Source organism: Candida pseudojiufengensis, assembly GCF_024610245.1.
Source record: "Candida pseudojiufengensis strain CBS 10847 chromosome Unknown scaffold1, whole genome shotgun sequence".
Taxonomy (NCBI): Eukaryota; Fungi; Ascomycota; class Pichiomycetes; order Serinales; family Debaryomycetaceae; genus Lodderomyces; species Lodderomyces pseudojiufengensis.
In genome coordinates, this window is record NW_026261530.1 from 1,239,617 (window position 1) to 1,259,395 (window position 19,779).

Here is a 19,779-nt window from a genome sequence, read left to right on the forward strand (position 1 = left end):
TGTTGAGTGTATGAGAATGTGTTTGACTTGAGTATTCTTTACAATGAATGAGTATAATCACAGTAGATGGTGATTGAAAATATTATAGAAGAAGAATAGAATCTTATTAGAATGTTTAAAAAAGATTTGATTTAGAATTTCATCTAATTACACAAAAGTTAATAAATCGAAATTTTTTTATTTTCGTTTTATTATTTAAGTTTGCTGTTGAATGTTAAGTTGTATAATAGGTTCAACTCAATGCATAAGTCATAAAAATAATTCACATAACCGTTCAATTGGGTAGTTCATTTCTTATTTAACTTTCCCCTATATTGAATTGCTTTTTCAATTGTTTAAAATTAATTGAAACCCAATCTTGAGCTAAGAATTAAAAAAAAAAAAATTAAGGGGCAATGAATAAAAATTAGATTGATCTTCGAGTTACTAGTAAATGATAATAATTAAGAAGTAGAAGTTGCAATTTTAGTCAGACCAATTATTCTATCAAAAGTAAAGTTTTTTAATTACTATGTAGTCTACTTAGCTTACTTAATTTGTCTATCTTACTCATATATGAAAATACTAATAGATTCTTCAAACTCCGATTTTCTTATAAATTTAATGAGGGAATTATACGAGGCTGAATTTTTCAAACACCGAATGTTATCGAACCAAGTTTTAAAAAAGTCAAAGAATGACATGCTTTGCTCAATACTGAAATTATAACAGTGTTAACACTTATTCATTTAACTTTCTTCTCTTACCTTCCTATCTAAAACAATTTTAAAGGTATTTTTTTTATGTGTACGTGCGTGCTGGTTGGACTACTTGACCACTGATTACTTAATTAGGCAGTCTACAATTTTGACAGCAAAAAATTAATATATTGAATTTCTATACAATAATAATAAACAGATCCAAGTGAAGACTATCCTATCAAAATAACACACTAAACACCCAAACCATAAAAGAATAAACTATAGAGAGCGTAAATAATTAATACCTTGGCAATTACATCAGAAAATAACAAATCCGTCATGTCCAATCCATATGGGTATTCTAACGATGTATATCAACAACAACAATCTAATTTACAACATCCACAACCTCATTATTCACAACCAATTCCAGCAAATATTCATCCACAACATCAGCAACACCAACCCGGTTCATCTAGTCAACATCAACAACATCAACCACACCAACAACAACAACCAAATCAATTTAATTTTTTAAATGATCCAGCTGCAGCATTAGCATCACAATTTGCAAGATCAGGTTTTCAACAATCAAATCAATATATACAAGATAATTTTGGAACTATTTCTGGTGATATTAAATATTATTTTCAAGTAAGTAATTCATATGTATTTAAAAAAATTTTATTAATTTTATTTCCATTTAAACAAAAAGATTGGAGTAGAATTAGTACAAAAGAAACTGGTATAAATCAATATTTACCTCCTTCACATGATATTAATGCTCCTGATTTATATATTCCTATTATGTCATTTATAACTTATATTTTGCTTTGGGCAGCATTTCAAGGTTTAAATGGTGAATTTCATCCTCAATTATTTGGTTATTTAGCTTCACAAACTTTAGCTTTTTCAATATTAGATGTTGTTATTTTCAAAATTGGATTATATTTATTAAATTGTTCACAAATTAAAATTTATGATATTATAAGTTTTGCTGGATATAAATATGTTTCAATTATAATGCTTTTAATTTTAAAACATACTTTTGGATCATATTTAGGTATATTTTATTATTTAATTGTTTTTATTTTTATTATAAGTTTATCAGTATTTTTAATGAGACTGTTAAGATTTATAATTTTACCAACAAATGGAACTAATACTACAGTAAATAATAATGTTACAAGTAAACAAAGAAAAATAAGGATTCAATTTTTATTTGTTTATTCAGTATTAATTCAAGGATTAATTATACTTTATATGAGTAAATAATACATTTTTTACTTTTATTGTTTTTAATAGAATTTCGGTAATTTATCAATAAGTTTTGATTCAATTATCGAAATGTAATTATAGGTTTGTATATATTTATTTAAAAAAACTTTTTAATAAGTCATTGACTTTTTGATTTTGAAGATTGTAAGAGTATTGTCTCATGCTCATGAATGTTCTTATTTGGTTTACATTACGGTGAATAATAGATGTTTCATATGATCAACTTGCCGTTTTTTTAGGATCAAGACACCGTAACTTAAATGTAATGAATATACAATAAACCGTAAATCTGCGGTTTGGATGTTTTGCAAAAGATAGGTACGGATGTTTCAGATCTTTTGTCACGCTATATTTCTCGTAGGTACGGATGTTTCAACTAATTTGTTATGCTTTTAACTAATAATTTGATATGCTAAATGTTTCTGAGGTACGGATGTTTCAGATTTTTTGATATGCTAACATGTTTCGCATAACAAAAAAAATGCAATTTTGCATAACAAAAAAATCCAATTTAGCATAACAAAAAATGTAATATAGCATAACAAACAAACCAACTTTGCATAACAAAAATCCTTTGAAGCATAACAAAAATCCTTTGTACATCCGTACCTACATACAATTAACTTTTCAAGCATGTAACTCTACAGTTAGCTTAATCTTTAGAGAATGTCTCATACAATTTACAATCATTTTGCATTACTCTTTCTACTGAAGCTATGTTAAAACTAGCAACAAAGTTTTTAAAAATTTTAAAAACACCCAAAAATTTCAAAATTTACTTTCGAAGCATAACAAGATCTGTATATAGTTTAGAGATTCAAGCTTTCAACAGCTGAAACAGCTCAAAATCTTAAGATTTCGGAAACATTGATAGCACAAAGTATATAACCATTTGGCAATTTAAAATTCCTATTTCTCTGTCGTGGTAACTCACGTTGATTTTATAGAAGCTTGAGTGTATATACCAACTGAACAAACACATCTTAAGTGGGAGGAGGAGATAGTGATTTCTTTAGAGTTCTCTTGTTAGGTCCTCAGTAATCTTTGTAATTAAAAACTCAATATCGAGAGCTACCACTTTGACACAAACGCGTCTATGTGAATAACAATTTTTTCAGATCTGTATCAAACATAATCATTACAAAATATGAAAATCAATATCAGCGATTAACTATTAGAGCTTACACTTTGTACATTTCAAAAACTTCATTAATTTAAAGACAAACTTCATGATCATAAAGCTTGTGAGAAAGTACACCATCCACAAATCAAATGCCTTCACTACCCAATTTTAAAGGCTCAACATCAGCTAGATATGTTAAAAATGATAATAAATCAAAATACAAATCATCGGAGTTCAAAAATAGACCACCATCAAAACCTGTAGATCCATATAAAGCAAACAATCCTATGCTCAACGATTCTATTCAAAAGAAAGAAATGGTAACTCGAATAGACCAAATTGATTCGATAATGGGGTTTGACAGATTAGAACATGGTGAAAAAGATGGGAACAAACCAAGAAAAGGTTGGTTAATTAATATGCATTCAACAACAATTCCTAGTGAAAAGTATCTAACAGGATATTCCGGAGTTGACTACTACTTCTTGGATGAAGAAGGTGGAAGTTTTAAAGCTACATTACAATACGATCCATATTTTTTTATTGATATTATGACGAATGAATTTGAATCTGAAGTTGAAGAATGGATGAGGAAATTTTTAGAAACTACTAATGTAAAATCTTTTGATCGAGTTATAAAAGAAGATTTATCTTTACCTAATCATTTACTTGGATTGAAAAAAAATTTGATAAAATTGACCTTTCATAACATTCAGGATTTATTAGCTGCAAGAAGACTTCTTACTCCAATAATCAAGGAAAATCAAATGCAAAAAGAATCTAGAAATATGTTTAATTTCACGACAGAATTGGATGCAAGTGATCCGTCCAAACTTATAAGTGATATAAAAGAATTTGATGTCCCATATCATGTTAGAGTTTCTATTGACAAACAAGTAAGAGTTGGAAAATGGTATAATGTTTATGCAAAACATTCTAAAATTGAATTAATTGAAGATAAAGAATTAATTGCTTTTGCTGATCCAGTTATATTAGCTTTTGATATTGAAACTACCAAAGCACCATTAAAATTTCCAGATGCAAAAATAGATCAAGTCATGATGATATCATATATGATTGATGGAGAAGGATTTTTGATCACCAATAGAGAGATTATATCTGAAGATATTGAAGACTTTGAATACACACCTAAAGCTGAATATCCTGGATTATTTACAATTTTCAATGAGCCTGATGAAAAACACGTGTTGATGAGATTTTTTGAACATATTAGAGAAGTGAGACCTACAGTCATTGCTACATTCAATGGAGATTTTTTTGATTGGCCATTTGTTGAAAATCGTGCTAGATTTCATGATTTAGATTTGTTTGAAGAAATCGGATTCGCTAAAGATAATGAAGATGAATACAAATCTAAATATTGTGTTCATATGGATTGTTTCAGATGGGTTAAGAGAGATTCTTATTTGCCACAAGGTTCACAAGGTTTGAAAGCTGTTACAACTGTCAAATTAGGTTATAATCCTACTGAATTAGATCCAGAACTAATGACTCCTTATGCATATGAAAAACCTCAAGTTTTGGCAGAATATTCTGTTTCTGATGCTGTTGCTACTTATTATTTATATTACAAATATGTACATCCTTTCATTTTTTCATTATGTACAATTATACCGTTAAATCCTGATGAAGTTTTGCGAAAAGGTACAGGTACCTTATGTGAAATGTTGCTATCAGTTCAAGCCTACGAAAATAACATATTACTACCTAACAAACATTCAGATCCAATTGAAAGATTTTATGATGGTCATTTGCTAGAATCTGAAACTTATGTTGGTGGACATGTCGAATCATTAGAAGCTGGTGTTTTTAGAAGTGATATAGCTACAGATTTTAAAATTGATCCTGGTGCTATTGATGAGTTATTGAGAGATCTACATAATTCCATAAAATTTTGCATTGAGGTGGAAAATAATAAGAAAATTGAAGATGTAGAAAATTTTGATGAAATTTATGATGAAATTGAAAATGCATTACTTGATCTTAAATACAACCCAAAAAGAAAAGAAAATCCATTAATATATCATGTGGATGTTGCTTCTATGTATCCCAACATTATGACTTCAAATCGTTTACAACCTGATTCTATGAAATCTGAAGAAGATTGTGCAGCATGTGATTTTAATCGTCCTGGTAAAAATTGTGATAGAAGATTGCCTTGGTCATGGAGAGGAGAATATTATCCAGCTGAAATGAATGAATATAATATGATAAAACGTACATTACAAAATGAATCTTTCCCACCTCAAAAACCGTGGTTACCACCTAGAACATTTGATGAATTATCTTATGCTGAGCAGGCCTCAGCTGTGAAAAAAAGGTTGAGTGATTATTCAAAAAAAGTATATCATAGAGTCAAACAGAGTCAAGTTGTTACCAGAGAAGCTATTATTTGTCAAAGAGAAAATCCATTTTATGTTGATACTGTTAGAAGTTTTAGAGATAGAAGATATGAGTTCAAAGGGTTAGCAAAAGTTTGGAAAGGCAAAGTTAACAAGATAAATGCATCTGATAAAATTGCAAGAGACGAGGCAAATAAAATGGTTGTTTTATATGATTCCTTACAATTAGCTCATAAAGTTATTTTGAATTCCTTTTATGGTTATGTAATGAGAAAAGGTTCAAGATGGTATTCAATGGAAATGGCCGGTGTAACTTGTTTGACTGGTGCAACTATTATACAGATGGCAAGAGGATTGGTTGAAAGAATTGGTAGACCTTTGGAATTAGATACAGATGGTATATGGTGTATTTTGCCAAAAAGTTTTCCTGAAAATTTTAATTTGAAATGCAAAGATGGTAAAAAGATCTTTTTGGAATATCCTTGTTCTATGTTGAATTATTTAGTTCATGAAAAATTTACAAACAACCAATATCAAGATTTAATAGATCCCGATAAATTCAAATATAAGACAAGGTCAGACAATTCTATTTTTTTTGAAGTTGATGGTCCATATAAAGCAATGATCTTACCTACATCAAAGGAAGAAGGAAAAGGTTTGAAAAAGAGATATGCTGTTTTCAATGATGATGGTTCATTGGCAGAATTGAAAGGGTTTGAATTAAAAAGAAGAGGTGAGTTACAGTTAATCAAAAATTTTCAATCCGATATATTCAAATTATTTTTGGAAGGTGATTCATTAGACTCATGTTATGAAGCTGTTGCAACGGTAGCAAATAATTGGTTAGATGTTTTAGACACAAAAGGTGGTATGCTTGAGGATGAAGATTTAATTGAATTAATTTGTGAAAATAAAAGTATGTCCAAAAGTTTGGCAGAATATGGTGATCAAAAATCTACTTCAATTACAACAGCTAAAAGATTAGGTGATTTTTTAGGTAAAGATATGGTGAAAGATGCTGGGTTGGCAACAAAATATATTATTAGTGCTAAACCAATTGGAGCTCCAGTCACTGAAAGGGCGGTACCAGTTTCAATTTTTTCATCGGAGAAGAAGCAAATATATCTTAAAAAATGGTTGAAGGATCCTTCGTTGAATAAATTTAGTCCTAGAGATATCATTGATTGGGAATATTATTACGAAAGGTTAGCATCAGTTGTTCAAAAAATCATTACCATACCTGCTGCTTTGCAAAATGTTAAAAATCCTGTTCCAAGAGTAGCTCATCCAGAATGGTTGAAAAAGAAAGTTGAAGATAAAGAAAGCTCTAAACAACAAAGTTCAATTGCAAATTTTTTCAACAAAAGTTCAAAAGATGAAACAAAAGTTAAGGATATTGAAGATTTTGGTGAAATTGGTATGGAAGCTGCCAAGTCGAAAGTAAGTATGGTTCGACTTAAAAAAAGAAAAGCTGGACGTGTTAATTTGATTCCGGATTCTGAGGAGGAAGAAAAAAATCAAGCTTTATTAAATGGTGAATGTCCTTCTGCTAAAGAAGATTATAGAGCTTTTTTGAATTATCAAAAAGCTAAATGGAACTTTCAAGCTACAAGTAGGGAAAGAAGAAAGAAGTTGTTTGGTGCTCAAGCTCAAAGTTCACAAAGATCAACCGTTGGTGGTTTGTTTAGAAAACAGGCCGAAAATATTGCTGGAAGTAATTGGGAAATTTTAGAATATCAAGCTGATCCAACTAAACCTGGTGATTTGAAAGTATATGTTTCAGCTGAAGATAAAATCCATACGTTCACCTTCCATATTCCTAAAAAGATTTATGCTTCATTTAAATCACCATTATCAGTACGTGAATCCATTGTCGGATGTGAAATTGAAAAGTCAAATGCAATTCTACCTAATGGTCATGATGCTACAAATTTATACAAATTTACAATGCCTCAATCTATTTATCAAGAGCAAATGTCAGTTGTTCCAAGTATTTTACAAAGCTCTAAAACTTTGGGTATTTATGAAAGCAGTATTAGTCCAATCGAACGAGCAATTATTGACTTAGGAAATACGGTAAAATTCGATGATACTAGAGTTGGTGCATTGGGTAGAGGTTTGAAAAATGGTTTTAGTACTAAGGAATTGATGAAAATTGAGAATGATGCCTACTTAAGAAAATTTGACATGGATATAATATACTTGTTACATATTGTCGCAAACAACTACGAATACTATACAATCTTTAAATCATGGGATAATCAAAGTCATATGTTTATTTTAAAACCATCCACTAATGCACAAGAATTACCTAATAACATTTCAAGAATTTATAGAGAGGTTTATGAAAGCAAACAGGAAAAATTGAATAAAAGATCGGTCATTAATTATCCTTCAGAAATGTCCTTTGAAATGGTTTATCACCATGATAAAACTAAGTTATTGAAAAAATTAAATCAAACTGTGAATAAAATACATGAAAGTAGAAGCAGTAAAGCCTTACTTGCAATTCAATCACCATACACATCTAAGCTTTTAAATCTTTTAACTTCATTATCAAATTTTCCAACTATCAAGATGACGATTAATGAATTAACTTTACCAGCAGTTGGTTGGCAAGCTTTGCTTTCAAAAAGAGTAATCAATCACTACTTTGTATTGGCATCATGGATTGAAAACTTAATTGCTTTGTCAAAATATGGACACATTCCACTTTGTAATATACAAATTGAAAATATTGGATATTTGATTGATGTTGAATATGCAAGAAGATTAACTGCTAATAATATTGTGCTTTGGTGGTCTAAAAATCCATTGCCTGATTTAGGAGGATTTGAGATGGATCAATCAAATAACATTGAAAAGTTGGAATTTCCAGTTATTAATAATCCAGAAATTTATGAAACAACTTGTTTAGAAGTCGAAATTGGAACTTTAACCATCAACACAATCTTAACTAGTTCATTAATTAATGAAGCCGAAGGAACTGATCTTGCTGATGAATCATTGGTTTATGATAATAACAATGGAGCTTCTGCTTTTTCTGAAGATTCATTTTCTACACCTGCTTTGCTAATTTTGAGAACAATGGTCAAGGAGTGGTGGGATGATGCTATGAAAAATAACATAAATGCAGATTCTGTAATGAATGCTTTAATTCCTTGGGTGCAAAGAAAAAACTCCTACTTATATGATCCAGCATTACATTATCATGTTCATAATCTTAGTTCAAAAGCTTTATTACAATTGGTTAGTGAGTTTAAAAAGATGGGTGCACAAGTCATTTTTGCTAGTAGAACAAAAATCATGCTTCAAACTACCAAAGTCTCAGTTGAGAATACTTATGCTTATGGTCAATATATTTTAAAAGCTGCTAGATCAAAACCATTATTCAACTTTTTGGATTTGAAAATTGTTAAGTATTGGGATATTTTAATGTGGATGGATGAATTCAATTACGGAGGTAGAAGTTGTGTTGAAATAACCAGTGCAGAAACCCAAAATTTGGCTATTGAAAGTTCATGGCAGATGAAAAAGTTTTTACCTATTGTCTTTCAAAATGAGTTTGAAGATTGGATCTTCATATTTTTAGATGCTTTGAGTCAACGTAAAATTGATACAATTACTGGTACACAATCCTCAACTCCAAGAGTAACTCAAATTGCTCACATTTTAAATGGTAAAAAGGGATCACAATCGAAAGAGATAGAAGAAGAGGATCTCAGTGCTGGAGTAATTGAAATTTTTAGAAAGCCATTCATTAAACGAATTGAGAAATTGTACAAGAAACAAATTGATGCAATTTTGAACCCTGAATTTAAGAAAGAATATGAATTTCCCAAATTACCTGGTTCATATTTGGTCATGAGAAATCCAACTTTGGAACTAGTCAAATTCCTTTGCGCTGTCTTTGCATTATCTTCAAAAAGATTTATCGAAGTTAGAGTTTTAAGAAAGGAATTATTACAAATATTTGATATAAAGGAATTCAACTCACAAGCTACCTTTTACAACCCAAGTACTTCATTGATAATTCCATATGTTATTTGTGACTATTGTAACTACACAAGAGATATAGATATTTGCAAAGATCAGGAAAGAAATGTATGGAATTGTTCGTCATGTCATAAACCTTATAATAAAATTTCATTAGAAGAAGAGATAATTTCACAACTTACAAAACTTTTTGCAGAATTTTTCAATCAAGATTTAAAATGTGATAAATGTGGATCTATTAGACAATGTAATTTAGATTTATTTTGCAAGTGTTCTGGTAATTGGGTTGAAACTTTTGATAATGAAACAATTGATAAAAGAATACAAGTTTTTAACAGTGTTTCGGATTTTTATAATTTGCAATTGTTAAAAGGGTTGTTAGAGGAAGTAGTAAATAGCATATAGATTAATGAGTATTAGCATATTTTGAAGAACTTTCGTCAACTAAGTAACGTCAACTCTTTTTTCAAAACACGAGAAACGAACAAAAGATAAGATACATGTAATTCCAAAAATCATTTGAAATTGATACACATACATGAGTCTTTCAAATGATGAATTACAACATCTCAAGTCATCTATAAAATTTAGAGATCATGAAATCGACGCTTTGAACGCGTATATTAATAGAAATCCAGAATTGTCTTCACCTTTAGTAATTATAAACGGATTTAAACCAGTTGGAAAGTCATTTTTGATACAAGAGTTTCTCAAAACCATCCAGCTAAATCACTCCATCATACAATGTGAAGAATGTATATCGCGTCATATGTTACTACAAAGATGTTACAATCAGATTAGGTCCGACAGCGGGGTAAAATTAGAAGATTCAGATAAGGATATACTATCGACCGATAGTTTTCCATTATTTATTTCATCATTGGAGTCATTCATTGAAGATTATGGATACAAGGAACACCACGTTTTGGTTTTAGATAATTTAAATAAAAGTTTTGAAAATTGTGATGACTTTCTCAAATCATTTAACACATTAAAGGAGTTTTCTAAACTTCAGAATTTAACTGTCGTTGCAGTATTTGGGGGTGAAGTACCGAACGATATAATCACTTTAAGTATTCCAACAATATATTTACCTACGTATAAAGAATATCAAGTTATCGAAATACTTCAGAATTTAAAATTATGTACTTTTGAATTTGAGGTTGTTAACGCTTCGAACGCCCAAAAAATTGAATTTTATAATCAATATGTGAAAGCCATTATCGATCTGTTCTTCCTGTATACTGGCTCAAATCTAAACATCTTAAAAGATTTAACGATTAGGTTGTGGGATAGTTTTATTGAACCATTAATGTTTGGCATTTACGGTATAACTGAATTTTTGAAAATTTACAAGGAAAATCTCGAACTATTCACCGATGAGAACATAATCAGTAATATTACAGTTACGGATTACAAGACGTCTAAAGAAGAAGAAGAAGTAAGTTTCAGTAATCTTCAAGATCTACCATTACATTCCAAGTTTTTTCTACTAGCAGCATACTTAGCATCTTTTGGAAATCAAAGAAATGACTTACATAAGTATTCAAAAGTTAAAGTTTTTAAATACAAAAAAAGAGCAAGTACAAAAGCTATTAAGTCCGGTCATTTGAGTAAAGAGGATATTGATTCGCGAATGCTAACAGCGAATTATGTTGATTTGGAAAGAATTTTAGCAATTTTGTCAGTCATTTATAGAAACTTTGCTCCATCCTTTAATCAATCCGACAAACATGATTTATTATACATTGGGGATGAGGTACTTGAAGTCGAGCAGAAGAAGGAGAATGAGAAATCAAAATTTACATTGACTAAAAACATTGACTTAAACAATCAAATTGGTACGTTGTATTCATTAGGTTTCTTGAGTAAGACGTCGAATTCGGATATTTTAGCTGCTAGAATTAGATGGAAATGTAATATTGATTGGCTCATGGCTAAGTCTATCGCTGATTCTGTTGATTTTCCTATTCAAGATTATCTTATCGATGATTAAAAAAATTGTTATATTTTACGGAATGAATGTTACTTCTTCTATGTGTTTGAAAGAAGCTTCCCCTAATTTACGAACTAATACTTTACTTTGGAAGTAATTCTCCTTCCAATGATACATCTCATACTCTGAATAAGGGCCATTTAAATTGGTTTCACCAATCCACTTGAATTCCCATATTTTTTCTCCATAATCGTTTTCAGTTTGATCTTGTTCGTCATCATTTATTGTCTGATTGGCTCTGTCATCAGCTTCTTCATCTCCATCTCTATGTCGTTTCGATGAATTTATATATTGCAAGCCTGTTACCTTTTGATATTCTCTCATAAACTCTTCCCTGGTAACATCATATGGTTCTTCAAAGAGTGACAGCTTTGTTAGTTTCGAGCAACAATCAGTTATACAGGTTATTTCGCTGCTTGCCTGAATTCCATTGAGCTTTTGCTTTTTCTTTTTCTTCAAGATTGAGTTTAATCTAGCTAACGATTCCATTGGAGTCTCGGCGGGCTCCAATATTTCTATTAGCGACTTAAGAATATCTCTAATTGATTCTTTATTTGCATTAATATTCATTTGTTGTTCTTTTGCAATCCTCGTTCTTTCTTCTTCAGCTCTTTTAGCTTTAAGAATTTCATGCTTGCTGAAACCAGAAATGTATTCTTCCTCTGCATCTTTTTCATCCTCCAGGCCGTGTTTAATCAAATTTCCTTCATTGTCGATTATCCCTAATTCCTTTTCTTCACTCAAATCGAACCTTTCAATTCTTGGCTCTTTAGCTTCATCAACTTCCGATCCGTCCTCCTCTGAGATGGTGTTATGACTACTCGTTATATCATCTTCTTCTTCACTCTCATCAAAATCCTGTTCTTCCTTCTGATGCGTGTCTTCTCTGTATCTTTCATGGTTATAATTACTATAGTCGTCCCTCAGGTTTATGTCTTGCGGTTGATCACGATCAATGAACTGAACTTTCTTTTTCACTACCTCGTCTTCATCACTTGCAAACATGTCCTCATCCTCAATTTCCGCATTGACTTTATTATCCTTCAGTATTTTATCGTCCTTACTTACAAACAAATCTTCTTTGTGGTTATCTTCTTTACGTGATCCAAAGTATAGATGCAGATCTTGAACTTCTAAATCATCTTCGCTCTCCGAGCTGTCCAATGTCTCCAAATCCACTTTCAATCTTTGTCTGCTTTTCTTTTTGAATGCTATATCATCATCGTGGTAATCATCATATGGTTCTAATGATTTGTGGTTCATCTATTGATTAAAAATAAAATAATAACAAAAAAAATCGTGAGCCAAATTATACTTGATAATTGATAACAAGATCTGAAAAGTCATTTAAAACATACCTTCGTCAATGAACAGCCCAGGGTTAGATCTTGATATCGAAAGTGATGACACATTAAATTTGGAAAAGAAATTTTATAATTTGGGATATCAAGAAGGAATTCAACAATCAACTAGAGAACAATATTTAGAAGGTAAACAATTTGGTTATCAGACGGGCTTTCAACGATTCTTGATTGTTGGATACATTAAAGGATTGATCAACGATTGGAATTCAAATTTGAAAAAGTACGAATCAAATCAACAACAACAAATTCAAAATCATTTAACTCAGTTAACTAATTTCGTAAATAACATTACATTAATTAACAGTGATAGCGAAGTTGAAAAATTTGAAAAGAATTTATCAAAGTCTAAAAGGAAACTCAGAATAATAGTCGGGATTACTAAAGAACATTGGAAAATTGAAAATCTAGATGAATTAATCAACAAAGTTGGAGGGAATATGCAATTGAGTGAAAATGTGGATGAAATGTGGTAGATTTTGATATAAGCTTTTGTCTGAGTTACAGAAAATAAAGCAAGAACCATGCAAGTATCTGATAGTGGTATGGAATAGGTGCATGTTCAAACTTTTACGTTTTTGGTTGAGGAACTTGCACTTCTTTGCAAAAATAACAGATGGCTTGTTGAATCTAGTATTTATCAACTCCGATCTGTAAAGATAGAAAGTGAATTTATTTTTAATGGGACGTTGACCAGGATGAAGGCTTTGGGTAAATATACTAAGAACACAGGCATTGGCAAAGTCCGATTTTGTTTGTTAGCCAGATGCAAAGAGATTCACATTAAATATGATCATACTTATGGAGTTTGAATTAGTCTCAACGATTTTGCTGAAAATTGAAAATTTGCAAATAAGTTAACGCTTGATATATTTTCATTGAATTTAAGAGCTTACATAAAAACCTGTGAAATTTGATTGATTGGCAAAAAACAGTCAAACAAAGATCTCAACAACGCTTTGTTAGCCTGAGTTTATCAACGTTGAACATGTCTCGTTAAGTTCATTTAATAAAGGAACCTCGAGTGTTTGTCTTGATTTCACGGAGAACAATTGAAATTTTGACCAAAAATTGTCGACGTTTTATGTTCACCTGAAGCCATGTAAAGTATCCTGAAAGAGGTGATTTGGTTAATCGTATCAAGGAAATGGAGGTAGTATGAAATGGAAGTAAAGATCGTTGGTTTTTCTGAGGTCGCTTTAATAAATGAGAATATGTGATGTGAATGATTGTTCTATACAACCTACAGCCCTGCGGAGAATGTGGTTTGCACGAAAAGGCTAAGGATATCTCTCCAATGAATGACGTTATTGGTAGTTACTCATGCATTTATAGGGATCAAATGAAAATCGTTTACGTTTTTGAAAGTTTGGCACTTTATTTCTTGTTGTTCGCATCCTCGATGTTTCTCATTTTTTAATTCGAAATATGTGCCATCATGTTCTATCGGTATTTGAATATTAGAATTCCTTTATAGTCATTTATACGTTCTATCAGAAAAAAAGTAAGTCAATTTTGCATTGTTTAGATTAAACTTTTAGTAATAAAAGTGCGATAAGCTCAAAGCACTCTATATAATAGTAAAACAAAAATTGGATTAGACTTTACTCTAACTTTTTCTTGTCCTTTAGTATTTAGAATTTTACTTGATTTAGTTGCTAATACTAGCTGTGTTACCACCAATTCCACTACTACGTAAACGCTACTGTCCAGTGATAAACCAAGTATTAGTTTAATTTGCTGAATAAAGATTAAGATTGTATGAGAAAAGCGTAAAAAAATAATTCAAATTTGGATTTAAAAATAAATAATTTGAAACAAAAACAATTTCAAAAGAAATTTAAAACACGGCATTATGCAAAGTCCAATTTTTTAGCCGCCGTGATTGTTACAGATCTAATTGTTTGGTTGCAAAAACACATAATCCGACCCTTTGAACAGTATTTGAAAAGTTTGAGACCCAAAGAGAATAGTTAGTGCTGAATATAAAAAGCTATGAATTTGTTAGTGGAATCTGTGTAATTATTAGATTGAAACTATAATTTTCTGAATATAATATGGTGTAAGCACATACTTCTAAAATTAAACACTGTAATTTCTTCAAACATAGTATAAAGCTTATCAATCTCGTATCACATTTCCAGCTGATCAAATTTAGTTACGCTATTTTTTTTAAAGAAGCAATCGTAGGGATCTATTTTTATTTTACGCTGAAGTGAATTTTGGATATACTATAGCATTCATGATTTGAAAAATTACTGGTAGTGTAACAAAGATTATAAATAGATACGATAGTATTCAATCATGAAAAGCTTATATTACATTGTCGTAATAACTGATTACTTTAGAAAATCATAGAATAAAGGAAAGTTAGAGTTTTAAAAAATCTTAACAAGTTTGACTTGTGGCCCCACCCTCAGAAACCCCTAAACGGATATCTGAATATTTTCATATAAAAAAGCATCAAATATTGCATACTATACCATCTCAACTCTCTTAATCGATTCCAGTGTCAGACTTTGATTCAAAAGCCCTTACTCTATGTGGTTTATAGAAAAATAAAGATCTGAAATCTACAAAATGAAAGAGGGTGACACAATATGAAAGGGTGTTTTTAGTTTCATCTTTGCTACTTACGATTTGCTAAAATTGTTAATAATGATTAATCTGTCACTTCTGATTCTTATTACGAAAATTAAGATAATTAAAGTTCAATCAGCCTACTGCTAAGTCGCTTTTGTGAATTGTGTTTATATTTACCTAAATTATTTGACTAAAAATTACCAATTATTAAATAATCATAGCTATTTCTCATATTATTCTTACAAAATAATTTGAGATATATAATAATTGATACCTTATTTCTTCGACGTAGAAATTTATTAAAATAATAACATAAGTTTAAATTCAATGAATGACACATAGGTGGAAACAAAGAAGGATTGTTTTATTTTCGTAAGAGCTATTCGTATCTACTTGGAAATTGCTGAAATATATAACTCAGTACAATTTTCCACATGTAACTTAATGAGCACTTTGCCTAGTTTCACATTTCGCCTTTTATAAATAAACAACTGCATTCGCCATATAAGCACAATTAACCTTACATATACTTGCATTGATAGAGTCATTATTAAAATTTTATAATTGTTCAAGGTCACAATAAAACTTTTGCATATAAAATGAACCATGAAGAAGATAAAGTGAGAAATTCGTCAAACAATCCTTCAAAGTCATTAATTTCTGTCTTATTAAACCATGATGAAGTAAATGAAGATGCATTAACCTCAACTGAGATCAAGCGGGAGATTCAAGAAGATGAAGAAGTAGTACCTCCCATTTCCAGTTCCTATCAACAACAGCTTAATCAAATTCCCAATACTGGAGAACCAATTATGGATATAGAATCGATGTCAATAAATGAACCCAAACCTATTTTTTCTTTTAGAAATTCAAATCATAGTCAAGAGGAAAAAGAATTACTTCAAAAATTTGAAACTGAAATAATGCAAAATTCAGATGCAATTGTTGTTTTAACTAAATTAAGACTTGAAACTAAAGAAAAATATTTATATCAGATAAGAAAATATATTAGATTCTGTGCAAGACAAGGTTATAAAGATTTTATAATTAAGTTAGATAGAGTTAATTCTTTACTTGAAAATGAAATTAATAAAAGAGGATATTTAAGTGAAAATACAGTTAAAAGTATTAGATCACCCCTTAATAAATTATTTTATATGAATAAAATTGTTTATTTATCGCAACAACCAGAAGAATATTTAGGTGATAATTTCATCAAAAATATTATGTCAAAACAATTAGAAGATAAAACAAACCAATCTAGACACACTCAACATACTCAGCAACCTCAACCACAACAAGCTGTTGTAAATCCTTTAATTCATCCACAAAAGTTAAAATATGGTGATTCTAACACAAACAGTGGGGGTAGTGGAAATTCAAGTGGTAATTCTACTTTATTCAATTTAATAGATTCAAATCATTCAAAATCTAATACTTCAACTTCAACAACTTCAATTTCTTCATCAAATGCAAACAAGTCTTTAAATTCATCAACTGAATCAAATACACCTCAAAGTAAATTAGAATCACTTGATCAAAATCGTTCAATATTTGAAGAAACAATCAAAGGACCACCATCAACTGTATCATCTTCTTCAACAAGTGAGAGCTCACCATCAAAAATCTTTAAAGCAGGTGATAGTTTCAAGCATAGAATTACAGAAGAAGAATCCAAATTATTACAAAAATTTAATGACGAAGTATTAGAAAATGTCAAAACAAGAGATATATTATCTAACTTAACTGGAAACACATTCAAATCTTATGCAACAGATATCAAAAGATTCATCAGATTTTGCGCAAGAAAAGGTAAGAATGATTTTTTAATTGAAGAAGAAATTTTGACTAGATTTTTGGTTTTTGAAACAAAGAAAAGTAAAAGAAATAAAATTAAGAATTTAAGAACAAGTTTATTAAAATTACATCAATTAAATTGTTTAGCTTATGATTTAGATTTTTCAGAAGGAGATCTTATATTTATAATGAATAAATTTTTAGACAATAGTGGTACTCATAATCAACAACAACAACCACAATTAGATGGTGACTTAAGTACAGTTTCAAATCCAATCACAAACGCAAATACAGAAAATGAAGACAACACTGTTGATTTAGTTGATGAAAAAGCTGACTTTGTTGATGAAGAAGATGATGAAGATAATGAGTTAGTTGTTAAATTAAAGGGGTATTATCAAACTACAAATATTTTAAATGGTTTATCTGAAACAAGTAAAAAAATATATTCAAATGAGTTTAATCGTTATGCATTATTTTGTAGCGAAAAATTACACTTACAAAATTTCAATTTAACAGGTGAAACAATTAAGAAATTTTTCATTGAAGATGTTATTAAAAGAACACCAACTATATCATCAAAGAAATTAACAGAAATTTTGAGCAGATTCAATAGGTTACACAATTTAAATGTTGAATTAAATCCTTCATTACCAAAAACAATTGAAAATATTGAAGTTGTAAAACAATTTTTGAAAGAATATGGAGCATCAAATAAAGGAACAAATACCAATGATGTTATTATGAATGCTGAAAATTTAATTGAATCTGAAGATCAACCAATAGAATCCAATACCCAAAATGCTCAAAATGAGAAGAATGCTAATAGACTGGTAAGTAATGTAGGACATACAAGACATGGAGGTAATGGTAATGGAAATGGAAATGGAAATGGTCATGGAAGCGGAAGTGGAAATGGAAATGGAGTTGAAACTAGTAGTTCAAGTAGTACAAGTAGAAATGGAGCTGATACTTTAAGTGGTGCATCAACCTCATCCGCTGAAACAAGTTTACCTCAATTAAATTATCCAAATGAACCAATAAATCAAATAAATGTTGGATCACTGTCATCAGATCAAGCTAGTAGTGGTGAAATTACAAAATCAACTAGAAGGAAACTGGGTTTAGCAGCTGCAATACCAATTTTAAGTAAACCAAAACCTGTATTTCATTCATATAGTTCTAGACCTGAAGTTTTTGAATCAACTACTTCAACCACAAGTAGTAGTTCAAGTGGTGATAAATCAGCTGATGATAAAGGTAAAAGTAGATTACAAAGAGTTGTTGAACATCAATATGAAGAACAGCCCCAACATGTTATTGATGAACCAAAAGAAGGATCTTCAAATGCTGTGCATCGTGCAATAGAGTCTAGAGTTGAAGATGATGATGACAATGATGATGACGATGGCAATGAAGATGATGATGATGATGATGCCTTTGAGTTTGAGGATGTAGATGAAGACGTAGATGAAGATGAAGATGATGATGATGATGGAAGTAAAGAAAATCGTTTAAAAACTAAAGATGAATTGAAATCAAAAGAACAAATTAAATCATTGGGTAAAACTTATTTACAACCACATAAATCAGTTGGATCAAAAGAATTAAATAAACGTCAAAAATTAGAAATTTTACCTGAAACAAGTGATAAAATTCCAAAATTTGTAATGAATAGAAATATTGAAACAATAACTCAATTAGTTGAAGAATGGTCATTAATTTTAAAAAGAAATAATAAATATAATGGAATTGGATGGATTAAAACAATTGTTGATTTTCAATTTTATAATAATTATAAATTAATAATTGAATTAATTGAAGAAGTTATATCAAATATGGATGAAAAATATAAAAATATTAAAATTGAACAAATTATTGATAATAATATTATATATGAATTAGCTTCAATATTTGATGAATATTTAAAAAGAAAAAAATTAACTTTAGATAAATTTATTAAAAAATGTGAACAATTTCCTGTTTATACTAAAAAGGAATTTTTAAGAATATTATCAAGAAGAAAATCAAATCTTGAAAATTAAATTAAATATAATTGATCTGAGAAAATTTTGATTTTGGATTGAATTTTTAATTGATAAATATTTTGGATTAGCATAAATCGCATATAATTTTACATTATTTTTACTTACTATATACATACATACATTTTTTTAGACAAACTAATTATAAATACATATACACCAAACATAAACTACTCTAACGTATTTTTATAAGGCTTAACAACCTTTTTTTTTCAATCATAGAAATTTAATTTTGTTCTTTAACTAAAATCAATATCCATGCTCTTTATTAAAGTATTGGCTGCGAAATTCGAATTTTATTATTTTGTTTCGAGTTCACGTGATCGGCGATATAAATAATAGTATTTAAAAATTAAATCCGACAAACCAGAGAAACTGTTCACACGTTTAAATTGAATCAATATACAATAACTGTCAAACTTTGAAGTTACAGTTGAGATATATTTGCCCAATCTCTCATATCATCTTCTCAATCCCTGTTAATATTGATTTTTAGATTATATCGAGTTAATTTTGCTCATATAATTTAACCACATATTTATATGCAGTACCGAAGC

The 19,779-nt window shown here is 29.6% G+C and overlaps 6 protein-coding genes across 6 annotated transcripts; 5 read left to right on the forward strand and 1 right to left on the reverse strand. All coding sequences in view use genetic code 12, as the record gives it.

Annotated features, from left to right (window-relative positions):
- Positions 1-1,019: 1,019 nt before the first annotated feature.
- Positions 1,020-1,955, forward strand: KGF55_003658 (protein transporter YIF1; the record flags this gene model as incomplete). The annotated part of the gene is made up of 1 exon (XM_051758476.1): positions 1,020-1,955. One exon carries the CDS (start codon positions 1,020-1,022, stop codon positions 1,953-1,955), a length of 936 nt encoding a protein of 311 aa, XP_051614030.1.
- A 1,275-nt stretch (positions 1,956-3,230) lies between these two features.
- Positions 3,231-9,845, forward strand: POL2 (DNA polymerase epsilon catalytic subunit; the record flags this gene model as incomplete). Its single annotated transcript, XM_051758477.1, has 1 exon — positions 3,231-9,845. The coding sequence occupies one exon, from the start codon at positions 3,231-3,233 to the stop codon at positions 9,843-9,845; it is 6,615 nt and encodes a 2,204-aa protein (XP_051614031.1).
- Positions 9,846-9,978: 133 nt separating this feature from the next.
- On the forward strand, positions 9,979-11,436 carry KGF55_003660 (origin recognition complex subunit 5; the record flags this gene model as incomplete). Its single annotated transcript, XM_051758478.1, has 1 exon — positions 9,979-11,436. One exon carries the CDS (start codon positions 9,979-9,981, stop codon positions 11,434-11,436), a length of 1,458 nt encoding a protein of 485 aa, XP_051614032.1.
- Positions 11,437-11,451: 15 nt separating this feature from the next.
- On the reverse strand, positions 11,452-12,699 carry KGF55_003661 (U5 snRNP complex subunit; the record flags this gene model as incomplete). Its single annotated transcript, XM_051758479.1, has 1 exon — positions 11,452-12,699. One exon carries the CDS (start codon positions 12,697-12,699, stop codon positions 11,452-11,454), a length of 1,248 nt encoding a protein of 415 aa, XP_051614033.1.
- A 103-nt stretch (positions 12,700-12,802) lies between these two features.
- KGF55_003662 (ribosome biosynthesis protein) lies at positions 12,803-13,273 on the forward strand (the record flags this gene model as incomplete). The annotated part of the gene is made up of 1 exon (XM_051758480.1): positions 12,803-13,273. The coding sequence occupies one exon, from the start codon at positions 12,803-12,805 to the stop codon at positions 13,271-13,273; it is 471 nt and encodes a 156-aa protein (XP_051614034.1).
- A 2,706-nt stretch (positions 13,274-15,979) lies between these two features.
- Positions 15,980-19,222, forward strand: KGF55_003663 (uncharacterized protein; the record flags this gene model as incomplete). The annotated part of the gene is made up of 1 exon (XM_051758481.1): positions 15,980-19,222. One exon carries the CDS (start codon positions 15,980-15,982, stop codon positions 19,220-19,222), a length of 3,243 nt encoding a protein of 1,080 aa, XP_051614035.1.
- Positions 19,223-19,779: the final 557 nt, after the last annotated feature.